At 38.6% G+C, this 15,201-nt stretch overlaps 1 protein-coding gene across 1 annotated transcript in view; it reads right to left on the bottom strand.

Moving 5' to 3' along the window:
- Nucleotides 1-335: 335 nt before the first annotated feature.
- The window catches only part of LOC108575944 (hydrocephalus-inducing protein homolog), a 21,733-nt gene continuing 6,867 nt past the window's right edge, over nt 336-15,201 (bottom strand). Inside the window, exons 11-30 of the mRNA XM_017938886.1 lie at nt 14,652-14,945; nt 14,277-14,565; nt 13,825-14,047; nt 11,733-11,960; nt 10,770-11,074; nt 9,709-9,868; nt 9,337-9,532; nt 8,271-8,504; nt 8,019-8,188; nt 7,224-7,428; nt 4,527-5,092; nt 3,509-3,644; nt 2,899-3,189; nt 2,037-2,252; nt 1,848-1,958; nt 1,535-1,768; nt 1,103-1,327; nt 871-1,016; nt 590-773; nt 336-494 (exon numbers count right to left, since the gene is read on the bottom strand). Coding sequence (XP_017794375.1) covers nt 336-494; nt 590-773; nt 871-1,016; nt 1,103-1,327; nt 1,535-1,768; nt 1,848-1,958; nt 2,037-2,252; nt 2,899-3,189; nt 3,509-3,644; nt 4,527-5,092; nt 7,224-7,428; nt 8,019-8,188; nt 8,271-8,504; nt 9,337-9,532; nt 9,709-9,868; nt 10,770-11,074; nt 11,733-11,960; nt 13,825-14,047; nt 14,277-14,565; nt 14,652-14,945 — 4,572 coding nt within the window. The remainder of the gene's footprint in view (nt 495-589; nt 774-870; nt 1,017-1,102; nt 1,328-1,534; nt 1,769-1,847; nt 1,959-2,036; nt 2,253-2,898; nt 3,190-3,508; nt 3,645-4,526; nt 5,093-7,223; nt 7,429-8,018; nt 8,189-8,270; nt 8,505-9,336; nt 9,533-9,708; nt 9,869-10,769; nt 11,075-11,732; nt 11,961-13,824; nt 14,048-14,276; nt 14,566-14,651; nt 14,946-15,201) is intronic.

Raw genomic sequence — 15,201 nt, 5'->3', positions numbered from 1 at the left:
AGCTAATATATTCGGGTCAGACTATAGCTTCGCCGTTCAAGTGAGTTTTGTAGAACATTAACGTGAATTCAGACACAGGGAAAAACTTCATATATTCGAAATAGTAAATAACGTTTGCAAATTTTCCACTTTGGAATGAAATACCGTTAGTCGTAAGTGGTAATTCTTTTATTCTGCAGAAATTCAAAATGGAGTACGGTATACGCCCCTAAGTGCGGCGATTTAATTTACGACCTGGTTATATGGCGGCCCGTAGTATAAATGCAATATTATTCGTTTCCTGTCGATTCGAAGGTGGGACGTTTATTGAGGCTAGTAGTTGCAGCAATTAAGTTTTATTCGAAGACACCTCTTAAATAGTACACCCAATTAACGTGAGAAAGAACAGGATCTGTGCAATAGATTATTAACTTTCCTGTAACGGGATATTTTTCTTCCATTAATTGTTCGTCGTTCTGATTGTCCTCTTGGATGTTCACCTGGATAACGATACTCTGAAAGAATGTATTATTTCAAAGGAACAATGGAGGGAATTTAACGGTAACCTTTTCTTACAACCGATTTCAATATAATTGCAGCTGAAAATTACCTGTTTAGGATTTAAGATCTGCGACGGAGCTTCTATTGTAAAAATTTCGGGAACGTCGACGAGAAAGTCGAAGGTTTTCGTCTCTCTGAAGATATTTTTGAAGGGAATCGATGCTGGGAAATTCTGAGTGACTGTGTAAGGCCCCGTTGGTTTTGGTAACGAATAAGAACCAATCAAAGGAAATCTGAAGGAGAATGGAAACATTATTTCTTGAAATTACTGGCTTCATTCGTTTCTTCCTTTTTTTAATTAATTTGTATAAATTATTTTTCTATTCTTACACAAATTCTCCAGCAATGTCAGAGGACGCTGTCAATGTGGCAGTGACGTTTCCAATCTCACAAGGCTCGTAAATCACGTTGATCTTGCTGTCGCTTAATGCTTCCACGAAAATTCTTTGTGGAATCGTGAAACAATCACTGTCTACCTGAAATACGACACAAAAGGCACCTTTCAACCTTCTATTTTCTTTCGTATCTTTCGTAATTTTCTCGTTTGTTATATTGTCAATACTTGAATAATAAATATCGTATCCTCTTTCGTAGAATTATGCACAAGAAGTGAGAAGTTACACGTGCTTCCCAAGGTTGCGTTCAATCGTGTAACTTTTTCTGGCGGCGCAGGGGTGGCTTTCAAGCGTAATTCGTACGGAAAAGTGCCTAATTTCTCAGAATTGACGTTCAGCATGACAGATTCATCGGTTGGTAACGTTGGATGATACTGTATGTACATATACTCCTGCAAATTTAAAAAATTGACAATTGTTTAACTGATGAATAAAAATGGTAAAGTATTGGTAATTGTTACTAATGAAATTACGATGATTGTTTAGATTTCAATGAATTAATAACGATTGCTAAGTGTTCAACTAAAGAAACAAAATGGCACTAAATTACTAACGAATTGATGATTAATAATTATTAATTATAATTAATGATTACTCACGTGTGACATTGGCGCCAAAAGTTTTGGCACCTGGTTCACCGTAATAAAAGGATAATCACACTCCACGGTGTACTCTATTGTATCGTGTTCCAATGGATTGTCCAATTTCAAGGTGTAACACACCTGAGTTCGAACGGCGGTAGCTAATTTAATCGATTCTATAACTTCTGGCTCTGTTACTTCATATTCGATCTCGTAAAATTGATACTCCCTTTCTTCGTTGGTAAACATCACCTGAATGAAAGTGTATAAATTGAAACCTCCACGTGGAAATAGAGGTAAAATCTAATTAACAGACGATCGAAAGAATTACTTTGAAATAAAAATTCGACTTCACGTAGCAATGAAATACTGCACGATAGTCTCTCTGGCTATTGGCCGGGATATCGATTCTCTCATTACCCAAGAAGCTATATAAAGGAATCTGGAAGTGAGAAATAAAAGAAATTTAAAAGATTGATATTTCGGATAAAGAGAAATCAAAGCGTGAAAAAATTGAAACCTCCGATCGAATATCGTCGCTTTTCAGCAATTTGATCTCGCAATGGAATCTCTCCTGTCTGTCTAACCAATTATGAACAGGTAGAAGCTCGGTATATTTCATTTTTGCTGGGAATCGACGGCTAATTTTTGCAGCAGCCTCTGGAGGAAAGCTTCTGCCACGAAGGGAATACAGCATGGGTATATTTTCGTCCAATGACTTCAATATTAACGTGCCCTGGTCCAAAATTAAAATAGAAACACGTGAGAAATATTGATGAAACATTTAAACGAATTCATTACTCCGTGGCTTTTAAATATAGGCAAGAGTTTGGGAATTTTGTCGACAGGCAAGTACTAAACGAAGAGTTTCAATTTTTTCGCAGGATATAAATGGAACTGTCAGCTTTTTTCTTCAATTTTTTAAAAAACAATAATATTGCGAATTCTGAAATAAAAGAGATTTTTTCGATATGTCGATTATTTAATTATTTTAAAACGATTAAATTCGACGTTTCTTTGGTAAAAAGGGGTTTTTCCACCTCAAACGCTATCATTTTTATGACAATTACAATTATTGAAAAATCTTGTACTATATTGTAGACGATGCATTTTAATTTATACTTGTCGGCGATGGTGGCCATAAATCGATATCCTAGCAGAAGAGGTTTCGCAAGTAGCGAATAACTCTTCCAGTTTGTAACATATTTACCTTTTAAAAATTGGAAAAGAAAGCTGAAAGTTACATTTATATTCTCTCAAAAACTTGAAACTTTTCATTCAACAATTACTTATGAAAAAAATGACCAAATTTTACCTACTTTTAGACGCCTCAGGGGTGGTTTCTATTGTTTACGATGTGACTTTTTCACATGATTACTCACAGTATGCAGCGTTTCGTCAGTATTCATTACAAGTGGACCATACGTGATGACACACGGAGCAGATTCCCGCGGATGAATTTGCAGAATTTCATTAACGAAGAAATAATCTCCAGTGACTTCGGGCTTCAATTTCCAAAGAACGTTCATATCGTTCATCACCATCACAGTTCTCGTTTCTTTCTCTCGTACCAGCGACTCGAAGAAGATCGTTTCAATTGGTTCCGGAAGTTTCGAGCATGTTCCAAAAATTTTCACCCTCAACGATTCGTATTTCTCAATTTCCATTATCGCCTGAGGAATCACGCGTATTCTATTCAGAATTTAAAGAGAGAAAAGAGAAGAAAGGAGAAAACGTACGTCCTTTTTGCTCGTTACGGAAATAGTGTAAAAAAGTTGGAGTGCACCGTTGAGAATAATTAGTGATCGAAGTCTCCAATTATTCGAAGCGACGGATAATTTTTCAACCCGTGTAGTCTCGAAAGTTAAAACGACCAGTCGAGGGGCGTCGAGGAGTGAGCGGCGGAGAAACACACGCGTGCAGAGAATCTCATTAAGAGATTGTTTGACATATTTGTACGCCGCGGTGTTGAAAACGAGGTCGTGAACTCACCTCACCCTCGATTAAGCTGCGCTGCTCACGAGGTTGGAACTTCACGATAAAACTGACATCCATACCGGCCAAGCAGTAACCGGACATAGGGCTGATCCGAAAGTCATCTGGTAGATTCGACGTGTTCCACTTGAATCTACGAATGTTCTCTATTTTTCTATCGTATAAATATCAGGTTGCTGCAAATGGAATGTCGTTTTTTCAACAGCTACACCGTATATTAAATTTTGTCTGGTTGTAAATTTTAAAAAGTGTTCATGATACAATTTTTTGGATATTACTATCTGACGTGATGAATATTTTTTGTGTAAGTTTGAACTTGGAAAATGTGTGGTAAATACTTTAGAAAATATAAATTTAGCATTTGAAGAAGGTTGTGCAAATGTTAGGACAGTTGGACGTTGGTGTGCAAAATTCAAGATTGGCGACTTTTCATTGGAAAATGAGTCAAGAGGAAAGCCAAATAAGTTCGTCGATGATAACGCTTTAAGAAAAATTATTGTAAACAATCCACGATATGAAATTTTGCCACATCCTCCCCTATTCACTCGAACTTTCCCCGATAGACTACCATTTCTTCAAACAACTGCAATTTTTTTAACAAATAAATAATTCACTGCAAAAGCAGCATTTAAAGAATTTTTTCATTCAAAAACTAATGATTTTCATACATTTGGAATAATGAATCCAACTAATCATTGGAAAAAGTGTATAAAATCTTGCGGAAACTATTTTGATTAAATGCAATAGAACCTCGTATAACGCGATAAAAAAAAAAAGAAGAAGGAATGTACAAATTCTGAATTTGTAATTTTGTAATTGTGCATTAATTAAATTTGTCTCGAAAAGCTATGACGATGGAACTTAATTAGTATTATATTTCCCACGTTATAAGAAGCCCTACTGAACATTATTTTCCGAAGAAACACAATCTGAAGTTTCGTTTAAAAAAACGACGGTTCATATGCACCAACCTAATCTATTTCTCTAACCCTTTCAAATTAATTAATTCATCAACCTCGAGCCAATATCTCCAGTGTTCATCAAAATCACTTTGGACTTCTCCACACAATCCTGAACAACTGTGCCAAATGAGATATGGCTTCTGTTTAACCGAAACTCCGCGCCAACGCAGCTTCCACGTAGCAAAAACAACGGAAGGATCGTCGAAGACGTCTGAAGAGCCACTTTAGTAGCGAACGGACACATTCTGTACGTAGGTCTAAAAGTGACCGACACGTTCATCCTTTTATTCGGTTTCAAAACAACGTTAGACGAAGGTTCTATCGTTAACACGTCTGAAAGTTTCGGTTCTACGGTCTGTAGCCTCTGATCCAACGTCCCAGAGCGTTTCGTCTCCATAATGGAGGCTCGAGCTAATTCGCTTGCTTCTTCTTTCTTCAGCGAACGAAATCCCAGTCGTTCGCGATACTCGTCGTAGCCGCTCAGATTCTTCAGCAGGTCGAATTTTAATTCTAGAGGTGCCAGACCTTCGTTTATTATAGGGATCTTCCTTGAGACGCTCCTGGAGGCGGGAACGCTGCCGAGATCGATAGATTTGTCGCGAGGATTCACCAGACGGACCTGCAAGGCATTTGGAAACTGTTCTAGAAGTTCGAATTGGAAAAGTGAACGCATCTTTTCAAGGCTGCAACAATAAATCAAGTTTCTATGGTTTATTTTCGATTTTGATCTAATTGTTAACCTATTTCGCGTTTCACGTTGGAGGAAAATCGAGATCTTTTCGGGAATACATATTCTTGAAATTTTTTTTGGAAAAACGGGTGAGTCAATAAGAACTGCTATCTGAAATAACGCGTTACCTGTTTACTGATTTAATAAAAAACTGTTATAGATATATTAAATACATTGTATTCGGTGGAGGTTATCGAATGAATGCATTCTGATTTCTTTGTGTCTTCAATTATCTGAAATATCGAGGTGATCCTGAGTTTTTTAAATGGCACTGCATATTTTAGATATACTAAATGCATTGTATTTAGTGGGGATCGTCGAATGAATGCATTCTGATTTCTTTATGTCTTCAATTATCTGAGATATCAAGGTGACTCTAAATTTTTTAAATGTCACTGCATATTTCCATTAGTGAATCTTCTAGTTTTGAGACTCAAGGTCAACACAAGCTTCGTCCTTTTATCGGCTACAATATAACGCTCATAAAAATATGCAGAGATTTATAAATATGAAGAACTCAAAGTTACCTTGATATCTCATACAATTCGAGACATAAAAACGTCAAAGTGTATTCATTAAACGAGCCCCACTGTACACAATATATTTCATATGTACTACTTTTCTCATCAAAGCAATATGTAACGAGTTATTTCAGATAGCATTTCTTATCGTCTCACCCGGTATGTTCTATTCTGTGTAACACCAAAGACCCTCGTCTTTATATCTATATAAAATAATAGGGAGTTACTGAAAACAAAATTTTAAAAAAATTTGGAGTTCAAAGGGTTAAGCCTTTAATGGGTAGGGACTAGTAGAAGACAGAAGGAATCGTACGTAAAAAAATGTGCAATAAAATTTTGTGACAGAATTTGCAGGTAGAAGGAGCTGGATCAATGCGGGTTAGACGTAATTAGGATTTAATTTTCTGACTTGTGAATGACTGCTCTGTGAGTACACGTTATCTACATGCAATCACGTACATTACCGGCCAAAAGTTTGGAATCACCTCCCAATTTTCATCAGTACTGAATCTGCTACTGATATTGTGGAGATAAATAGCAATTTATCTCATATCGATTGATTCGAATGATACAAAATTCGTTAAAAAATTCTTAAAGATGCTGACTTTTTTCTGGGAATTTTTGTGTAACTTGCAATGCACAGTGATTCCAAACTTTTAGCCGGTAGTGTATAGAGAGTGAATTATTGAAAACATACATTAAAGCAAGATATTAAAATATCTCTTAAGCTAATGGCTGTTTGGCATAAATAGCTTAATACCCTTCTATAGACAATGCATTGGAAACTATGTTCCATTAAAGAAAAAAAAATTGTCTACACATCCACCTACGAAAAATCTACTTACCTTGAATCTTTGACAGTCTTATAATATTATGAATTACGGTAAACAAAATGTATATTTCACGCGTATTTTTTGAATAATTACGTCGAGTCTGATCATTTTTAAAACAAGGGATAGACAACCCTACGTCATAGTTATGACAATAATATCTCGTCCCTTTTCAACTTTCTTCCTAAGAGACTCTCTTGAGTGCAAACACTTAAATATTTGACGCTTTGCCCGAGTCTCACGCGGGATAAACTGTCGAAGGGTTATACAGAAATCTTTCTAAATTTTCAAAACGTTCTTGCCTCTCGTTAATTTCTAATTTCAACCGCGACAACTGACCCGAAGTGATTTAGAGCGGTTTAAACGTACCCCGCGATAACTTCCGCGTGGCAAATATTAGCCCCGCGACACAGGAGCGCGAAAATCTGCGAAACTTTCGCGAGAAGATTCGATTTCCAGGCGAGCTCACGTAAATATCCCGTGGTGGCGTAAGTTAGAAGCCTCTCTCGCGAGGATTCCTCTCGCAACCCGGAGAAACTTGCTTTGTTACGCTTTGCCCCACCGTGCCACGGGGAACCGGATCCACTCGCGACTGCGGAAAAAACCGGCCGGCAACATCCTTATCGCTGCTCGAAAGTTTTAACAAGTCGACGCTCCTGGATAACTTACTTTGTACCAGATACCTTCGCCTGTAATCGTTATATTCTTCTCGTTCGCTGAGTTGATCGCGAATATTAGGCGTTCGTGATAGGTGGTCTCCTTTAAAGGGCGAAAAATGATCGGTATAGCGATCGTGGATCGAGGAACTATGGCTTCTGAGAGGGAAGTCAAGTCGATGGACAGGTGTGGCTGTTCTTCGTACTTGCACTCGACTCTGTGTTAGGATAATTATTCATTCGGTCAGCCTAAGTGTTTCCGCGGTTTTAAGGCGTTTACGTTGAAGGAACATAACTTTGCAGAAATTGAACATTTTTACAAACGCGTTGGCAAAAGTGTGTCGAATATTATGGAAATTATTTTGGATAAAAGCTTTTAATTTCAACGGAGTTATGCTTCTTTAAAATGAACAGCTTGAAACCTCGGGAACTTTCAGCATGACCTAATAATTCATGGAGTATTCCATTTATTGCGAACATCTGAATTATTTAATTAAATCTTCCGTAGTTAATTTGGGTCATTTATGACCCGAGCGAAATTTCACTCTTGCATTTTTTGAGGCGAATTTTTATTTTTATTAAAAATAGTTCGAAATATTTGACTTAAATGTATAATGTAGTGGAGGCTTTGATAAGTATCCCAGAATTCTTTCGCGTGTTTCGAAATCTTAGAACAGTAAAAAAAATTAGACTTGGGCGTGAACGACCCAGTTTCCCTACGAAGTGTGAAAAAATATGTTTGCCTATGGATAGTAAAATTACTTTAATTTAAAAAATGATTAGGAATGAATTTTTCGATGAAACTCACACTAAGGGCACGTCATCAGAATTCGTCAGTTGAAGTTCTGTGTAATAAGACATTGTGTTCTTCTCTTGAATGTAACAGGGTCCAAAATCGTAACGATTGAAATTGAATTCGACAGCAGGCTTTTTCGAACAGGCCTTCAGTATGAATTTATAGGTAGAACCATTAGAAATCTAAGGAAATTTGTGTTTTTTTTTTTTAATTAAATACGAGGGACATGTTTATTAATTTTCTCGTTGATTAAAGTCGACATACCTTCAGAAGAACGCAATGATTTTTTATAGTGACTTTTTGAAACACTGTTACTGTCAAACAACAAGTAGATCGATCTTCAGCAGTCACATGACCCTGTTTCTGAGATATTGCCACGCTGTATGCGTTTCTATACGCAATTTCTGGCGTCATACCAATCTCCCAAGAATAATAGAAAGCCACTTTACCGGAATTCGTTATATCGAACTTGACGGTGACCGGTATTTGGAGCATTAACTTCAAATAAACATAAGTAACACCTTTATCTCCTTTTCATTATCTTAAAAAATACACTTCGAGGGAGTGCACCACTCTGAAGCGTGTAGAAATAAGTAAAGTTGGAGAATTTTTCTTACAGGTAACTACTAAACGAAAAGTTTCAATTTCTCCGCAAGATATAAATGTAGCTTTCAGATTTCCTCTTCAATTTTTAGAGTAACAACGTTAGAAAGTGGAAGACTTATTCGCTACTTGCGAAACCTCTTCTGCTGGAACATCGACTTATGGTCGCCATCGCCGGCAAGAATTGAAAGGTCTGACATAAAAAGTTCTTATCGATTTATAAATAAAAATGTATTACCTATAACGTAGCTTAAGATTTTTATAAAATTTTAATTACTATGAAAACGGTGGCCGTTCGAAGAGAAAAACCTTTTTTCCCCAAACAAATCAACCTGAAAATTTTCTAAAAAATGAAACAACGAATGTATCGAGAAAGTCTCAGGCTACATTGTAGGCGGTACATTTTTACTAGCGAAACAGCAAGAATTTTTTATTTCAGACCTTCCAATCCTCGCCGGCGATGGCGGCCAGCAGAAGAAGTTTCGCAATTAGCGAATCGCTCCCCCATTTTGCAACATGTATACTTTTTAAAAATTGGAGAACGAAGCTGAAAGTTGCGTTTACATCCTCTGAAAAAATTTAAAAGCTTTGATTCGGTAGTTACCTGTCGTCAAAAAGTTCTCAAACTTTCGCCTGTTTTCAGGAGCCTCGGTGCGTGTGCTCCCTCGAAATACGACAGAATTATATTTTCGAGTTGGCGAAATTGAGAAAAAAGGGGTTCGCCAACCTTCCCCAGGTCAATGACGTTCTCCTTGTCCTCGAAAGTTCGCGCGATTTCGCCAGCGTGGATGCAATAGGAGACCGAGGACACGATATCGTAAACGGAGGCGGTCACGAAGACTGTGAGGGGGCTTTTCATCAGCTTCACGGCGCACTGAATGGAAAAGTGGAATTCACCGACCCGGCTTGGATGGTACTCGACCCTGCGGACGGATTAAAACATTCGTCGAGCCATTCTGTTCTGCGGTTTCTCGCGAGAGAAGAAGGGAAAAAAAGGGAAAAATGAGGGATTCGAGGCGTAAATTAAGAACCAAGTCATATTTGAACATATTAAGCCAACGTCATTGTTACACGTCGTTAAATTAAGAGCGATAATCACGAGAGATGCTGTTCACTCTTCGATACCAGGCTCCCAGTTGCTGGAGTCACGGCGAGCTTCTGGAATTTACCCTCGGAAAACAGAGATTCTTCCGCCACTTTAAATGGTATATGAAAATCTTCGTTGTTCAATAATTTGATCGTGTCTCGCACGTTGTGCCCTGAAAATCAACAATAATCACTGTGCATTATTATTACTATTATGGAAAAGTTTTCGACATAGAGAATTTAATGAACAATAATCACTGTGCATTATTATTATTATTATTATTATGGAAAAGTTTTCCACATAGAGAATTTGCTAAATTTTTTTACTGTTGTTATTATGTTTAGTATGACAGCTTTTTGTATGTGTAAATGAAGATGTATGTTGGTAGTTCTAATAGTTGGAAGTTTTGTGTGAGTGTTTGTGACGTGATACCCGTGACTGATATTATACACGGTTACTATTGTCACATTGTTTTGTTTCCGGGATTTGTTTTGATTTACTGTGCCAGTGGTGTACATTTTTCCATTTTCTCTGTATATTTGGTCTTCTGTATTTTGGTCCCTTGGTGTATGGCTATGTCTATGAGGTACACTACCGGCCAAAAGTATGGAATCACCGATCATTGCAATTGACACAAAAATTTCCTGAAAAAAGTCAGCGACTTTGAGAATTTTTTATCATTCGAATCAATTGATACGAGATAAATTGATAAATGTAGAATTGAGATAAACTTCGAATCTATAAAAGATTAGTAGCAGATTTAATATTAATGAAAATTGGGTGGCGATTTCAAACTTTTGGCCGGTAGTGTATGTAGTGTGATGCTTGCGACTGATATTTGTGTCTTTTAATTCAATTGCGAGGGGTGGATATTTTGGATTTTTGTTTCGTTCCTTTTTTTGTGATATTTATTATTATGTTTGCTGTTGTACGTTGAATTTAAAGAAAAATGAAATGTCAAAATTGAACGTGACACCTTGTATGCATTAGCAGTCGAAAAAAACTAAGAAAGGGGGAAAAAAGAGAAAAGGCAGCGCGCTGATGGTTCGCGGTAAGAATACTCGAGGCCCAACCCAAGATTGTTGGCTTCAGTTTCACGTGAACCGTGAGGCAGTGCACCGAGGGCTCGGTTACGACGGCGGCGACCAGGAAAAGGCACTCGAGATTGTATCTGTCGATGGAGAAGAGCCAGAAGGATTCGAAGACACCGACGTCCTCTGCCAAAAACGTGAAAGCCAGGTCGGTTCGTTTCCCGCGTTCAGCTACGCCCTCGGTCACTGTACAATGAAAATTCGATATCTCGTCTGTCTTGTGTTGCGTTCGATCCCTCCACGAGAAATGGTAATCGTCCGAGGTTGGATTGATCAGATGAAATTTTCTGAAATTTCACATATTACAGTGTTTTATTGAAATTTACATATTATTTATGGTTTTCTTTATTCCGTACAGCTGGAACATAATTCTTTTTGAAGATTCATCGAAACATTTTTTAAGATACATCTGTACGTCTGGAACGATATTTTTTAACCCTTTATACTGCGAATTTTTTTTTTTTTCATTTTCTTTCCAATAACTCCGCATTATTTCAAGTGTTTTATTTAAGAAGTACTTCAAAGGACAATTGGTTGATAGGAAGCAATGTGAACAACTGCTTCATCAAACATATATGACACTTTTCTGCAACAATTGCACTTTTTTTCCTTACAAAAAAGAGTCATATACACGTAACGTTGCTTATCTAAGTATAAAAAAATATTGCGAAATATAATACATATTTAAACTGGCGATTTAAAAATGTCTTGTGTGACTCGACATAGGAGTACCTGTGAATAAAATTGACGTAGAGTCACACTCGACAAACAAGCGCAAGAGTTTAAGATTTACAAGATATTTTTTAAAGATAAGGAAGATTTAATTGTCGTTTGAATTTCTCTCGGCCCGTTGTTCCAATTAATTTCTCTATCCTCGAAACGAGGCGTAATGAGCTTCGTTAAAACAAGTATAACGTAGGAGAGGATTGTGTTTGCGTAACTTACTTCACGTGAGTTCCGCCAACGCCGACCACTTTAAATTCGATTACCCTGATGTTCTGCCACAAAGTGAGATCGTCTATCTCGTAGCCCACGGGACCCGGTCGCTTTGGGTCGCGTCTGTTGCTGGTTACGTAGTCGCTCTCCTGCACGTCGAAGTGACAATAGGGGAGCAGGCTTCTTGCCACGACCTGGATCGTCCAGTTTGGCCGTTCAGGATCGAGATTTTCCACCCTATATTTCACACGATTTTAGAATCTTTCTATTTCTTCCTTTTTACAACTAGATTTTCTTCTGTTTTTAGTCCAATTTTTTACAATATCCTTTTTAATGATATTCACGTGATAACACTCTCTCCTCTTTCTCTCATCTCAAAGTTGGACTCGTCCTGATCATATCAGAGAGTTACGAGATCTCGAGTAGGAGGACAGTTCATCTGATTTCCTGGAGTTTACTTTAAATATGTAACGCTTCTCCCACAGTGTCTTAAGGATCGAGACCAGAATCCCATGAAATTGAATCAATCCCGGAGAGAGACCACCACGAGGAGGCAAGGGAACCCCGGCATGGACACTTAAATTACTGTTCTTCTGGAGACCTCCTTTCGGTCTCCCTCTTATTGATCTTCGAATGGTGCTCAGAATCCAAAAAATTGAATGGACGTCAATTCCGGGGAGTCCACCGTGAGAAGAAGGCAAAAAGGAACCTCCGACATGGACTCTTTTTTAATTTACTTCTTCTGGAGACTTCCCATTCACCACTCTCTCATTGGTCATGGGATAGTGCCTAGAGTTCACAAAGTTGGATGGACACCATTCCAGAGTCCATCGCGAAGGTAAGGAAGAGAACTCATCTACTCTCTCTCTCTTCCCCACAGATCGGTTCTTTTTCTGGGCATCAACCCCACTGGTATTTGGATGTTACTCAGAGTCCAAAAAGTTAGGACACCATTTCAGAATCCATCCCAAAGGCAAGGTCACTTCATTCTCTAGACCTCTCCCCCTCCTCCCATTAGTCTTAGCAAGAGTCAAAGAAGTTGGATGTGCACCATTCCAGAGTCCACGACGATGGCAAAGAAGAGAACCACAGATCATCTCCATCTCTAGACCTCTCCCCTTCCTCCCATTGGTCTTAGCAAGAGTCCAAAAAGTTGGATGGACACCATTTCAGAGTCCATGGCGAAGGCAAAGAAGAGAACCAAAGATCATCTCCATCTCTAGACCTCTCCCTCTCCTCCCATTGGTCTTATAGGGTCCAAAAATTTGGATAGACACCATTCCAGAGTCCACTGTGAATGCAAGAAAAGGAGAACCACCCTCTCTCTCTACCACAGATCACCTCTTTCTCTCAATCTCCTTCCTCCTCCCCATTGATCTTCAAATGGTTCCCAGAGTTCAGAAAGTTGGATTGCATACCATATTTCAGGTCTACCCTAAAGGCAAAGAAACGAACCCAATCCCTATCTTTCTACCCCACAGATCACTTCGTTATCTGGACCTCCCCTCTCCCCCATTGGTTTTCAGATGGAGCACCGTGGACTACAGTCCATAAAATTGGGTGGACAGTTATTTCGAGTCTACAAGAAAAGCAAAGGGACCCCTAGAGAAGATGACAAAGTCTCAAAGAAACTTTTCAGCAGCGATCACCAATCTTAATTGGGTGTTACGCGTCGAAGAGGCAGTGCACTTTAATATCATCCAAGGGTTCGAACATCGATTGGGGCAATATACCACTTGATACCGTTTCATTTCTATTCTACCTACTTAAAGCTTGGAATATTGAGAGAAAGAAGATGGAGAAGGAAGTCGAATAGATAATCCCTAAGAGTGTCGCTGGTAGTAAAAGGGAGAAGGAGAGTAGAGGGTAATATAATTCGGAAGAAATTGCACCCGGGAGTACAGCCAAAGAAGCTGTAACCCATCTTTTTTCGGTACTCGACAAGTGAAACTTGAATTGAAGCACCACGAAGTGGTGACTTCTGACTACACGTCAATAACACTTGCACTTTCTATTTTCTTACATATGATATATCAATGTAAGTACACTCTATCCTACCGATTTTTACCATTTGCTTTGTCTCTTTATATCGAACACGTACTTGCACGTAAGGTATGCCTTGTAATAAAATACATCCTTGGGAGAGAATTTTAATGTACATTCCATGGATTGTCCAGGCGGTATCGTTCCTGTCTCGGGGTAAATTGCGAAAGGCAAATCGTCGCCTTCCAGCCAACTATCGGTGGTTCTCTCTGACAATCCTGCCGTGCTACTGAAAAGATCCGATCGCCTCGCGCTGCCAATCTCTTTCGGCTCCGTGCTATCTGTAATCGCGAATATTTGAAAGAATTATTTTACCCTATTTTATCATACGTTAACCATTTCACTGGAACTAATTTCTTTTTTAGCCGGAGGAAAATCGTTTAATCGTTGAATTATTCGTATTAGGTAATCACGATAGCTGAAGATTTGACTCCTCACTCCCCCAAATTTATTCCTGAAGAATCCATAGCATAGAAAAGGAGTAAAATCACGGTAAAGATTTACAATTACCAGAGGCGAAAGATTGACATTGCTGCGACGACAAATTAGCAGTGTCTCCGGAGCTCCTTTCGTCCCTTTCGATGTTTCGGTGACGATGTTCACTTCTCGCGGAGTAAATTCCTCTGGACGGTATCGAATTCTGTCGCGAACGGATTTCGTCCGTGGTTCTCTGCTTGGAACTCACGTTCGAACCGTCTCCGATGTTCCTCTTCGGATATTGCTCGTCCATATTTATCTTCCACGAGAACAACGTATTTACAATGCCTGGATTCGATAACGCGAACGTGTACTCTCTGGTCTGCGATCAAATTCACATCAGACTTTTACAGAATTCTTTTCCCCTGGAAATTTTCCTGTCTGAAATGCAATTATCCGATAACGAACTTGAAACATCAACGTATCCTTGAAATGAATTTCTTGAACTTGGCAGACGTATTCGGAGAATGCAACAGCGGCGTTTAATAATAATTGGATGCATTTGCTGGTCCCGGGAACAACTTCGTGCTTCGCCTCAACAGTTGGTTGCACGATCTTCTTCGCTAACAGATCTGCGTCGCTTAGTTGATGCATAAGATCATGGTGAATCCTCTCCCATCGTACCTCCGTTTGTCTGTCGTCCCAGGCTGCATCGGTCGGATCTTCTACTATGATTTCGAATAAACTGCATTCGATACGTACCTAAAGGTGGAAACACGTTACTATCACGTCACCTGCTATTACATTGATATTCGAAAAGTGTGAACCGAGGTATTCCCATAGCTATAAATCTGTTGGAAACAAATTATTGTCACGTCACGCTGCTCACGTGATAAATGTTATTACTCTGTTATTTCACTTCCAATTTTCATTCTGTCCTTTAAGGTTGGGACACATTACTGTCACGTCACGCTGTTCACGTGATAAATGTTATTACTTTAAAATTTATAAATATAAT

The sequence above is a fragment of the Habropoda laboriosa genome, unplaced genomic scaffold (genome assembly GCF_001263275.1).
Source record: "Habropoda laboriosa isolate 0110345459 unplaced genomic scaffold, ASM126327v1 scaffold300, whole genome shotgun sequence".
In the NCBI taxonomy this organism is placed as follows: Eukaryota; Metazoa; Arthropoda; class Insecta; order Hymenoptera; family Apidae; genus Habropoda; species Habropoda laboriosa.
The sequence above is the reverse complement of the archived record's forward strand: the minus strand, read 5'-3'. Positions and strand labels throughout refer to the sequence as shown.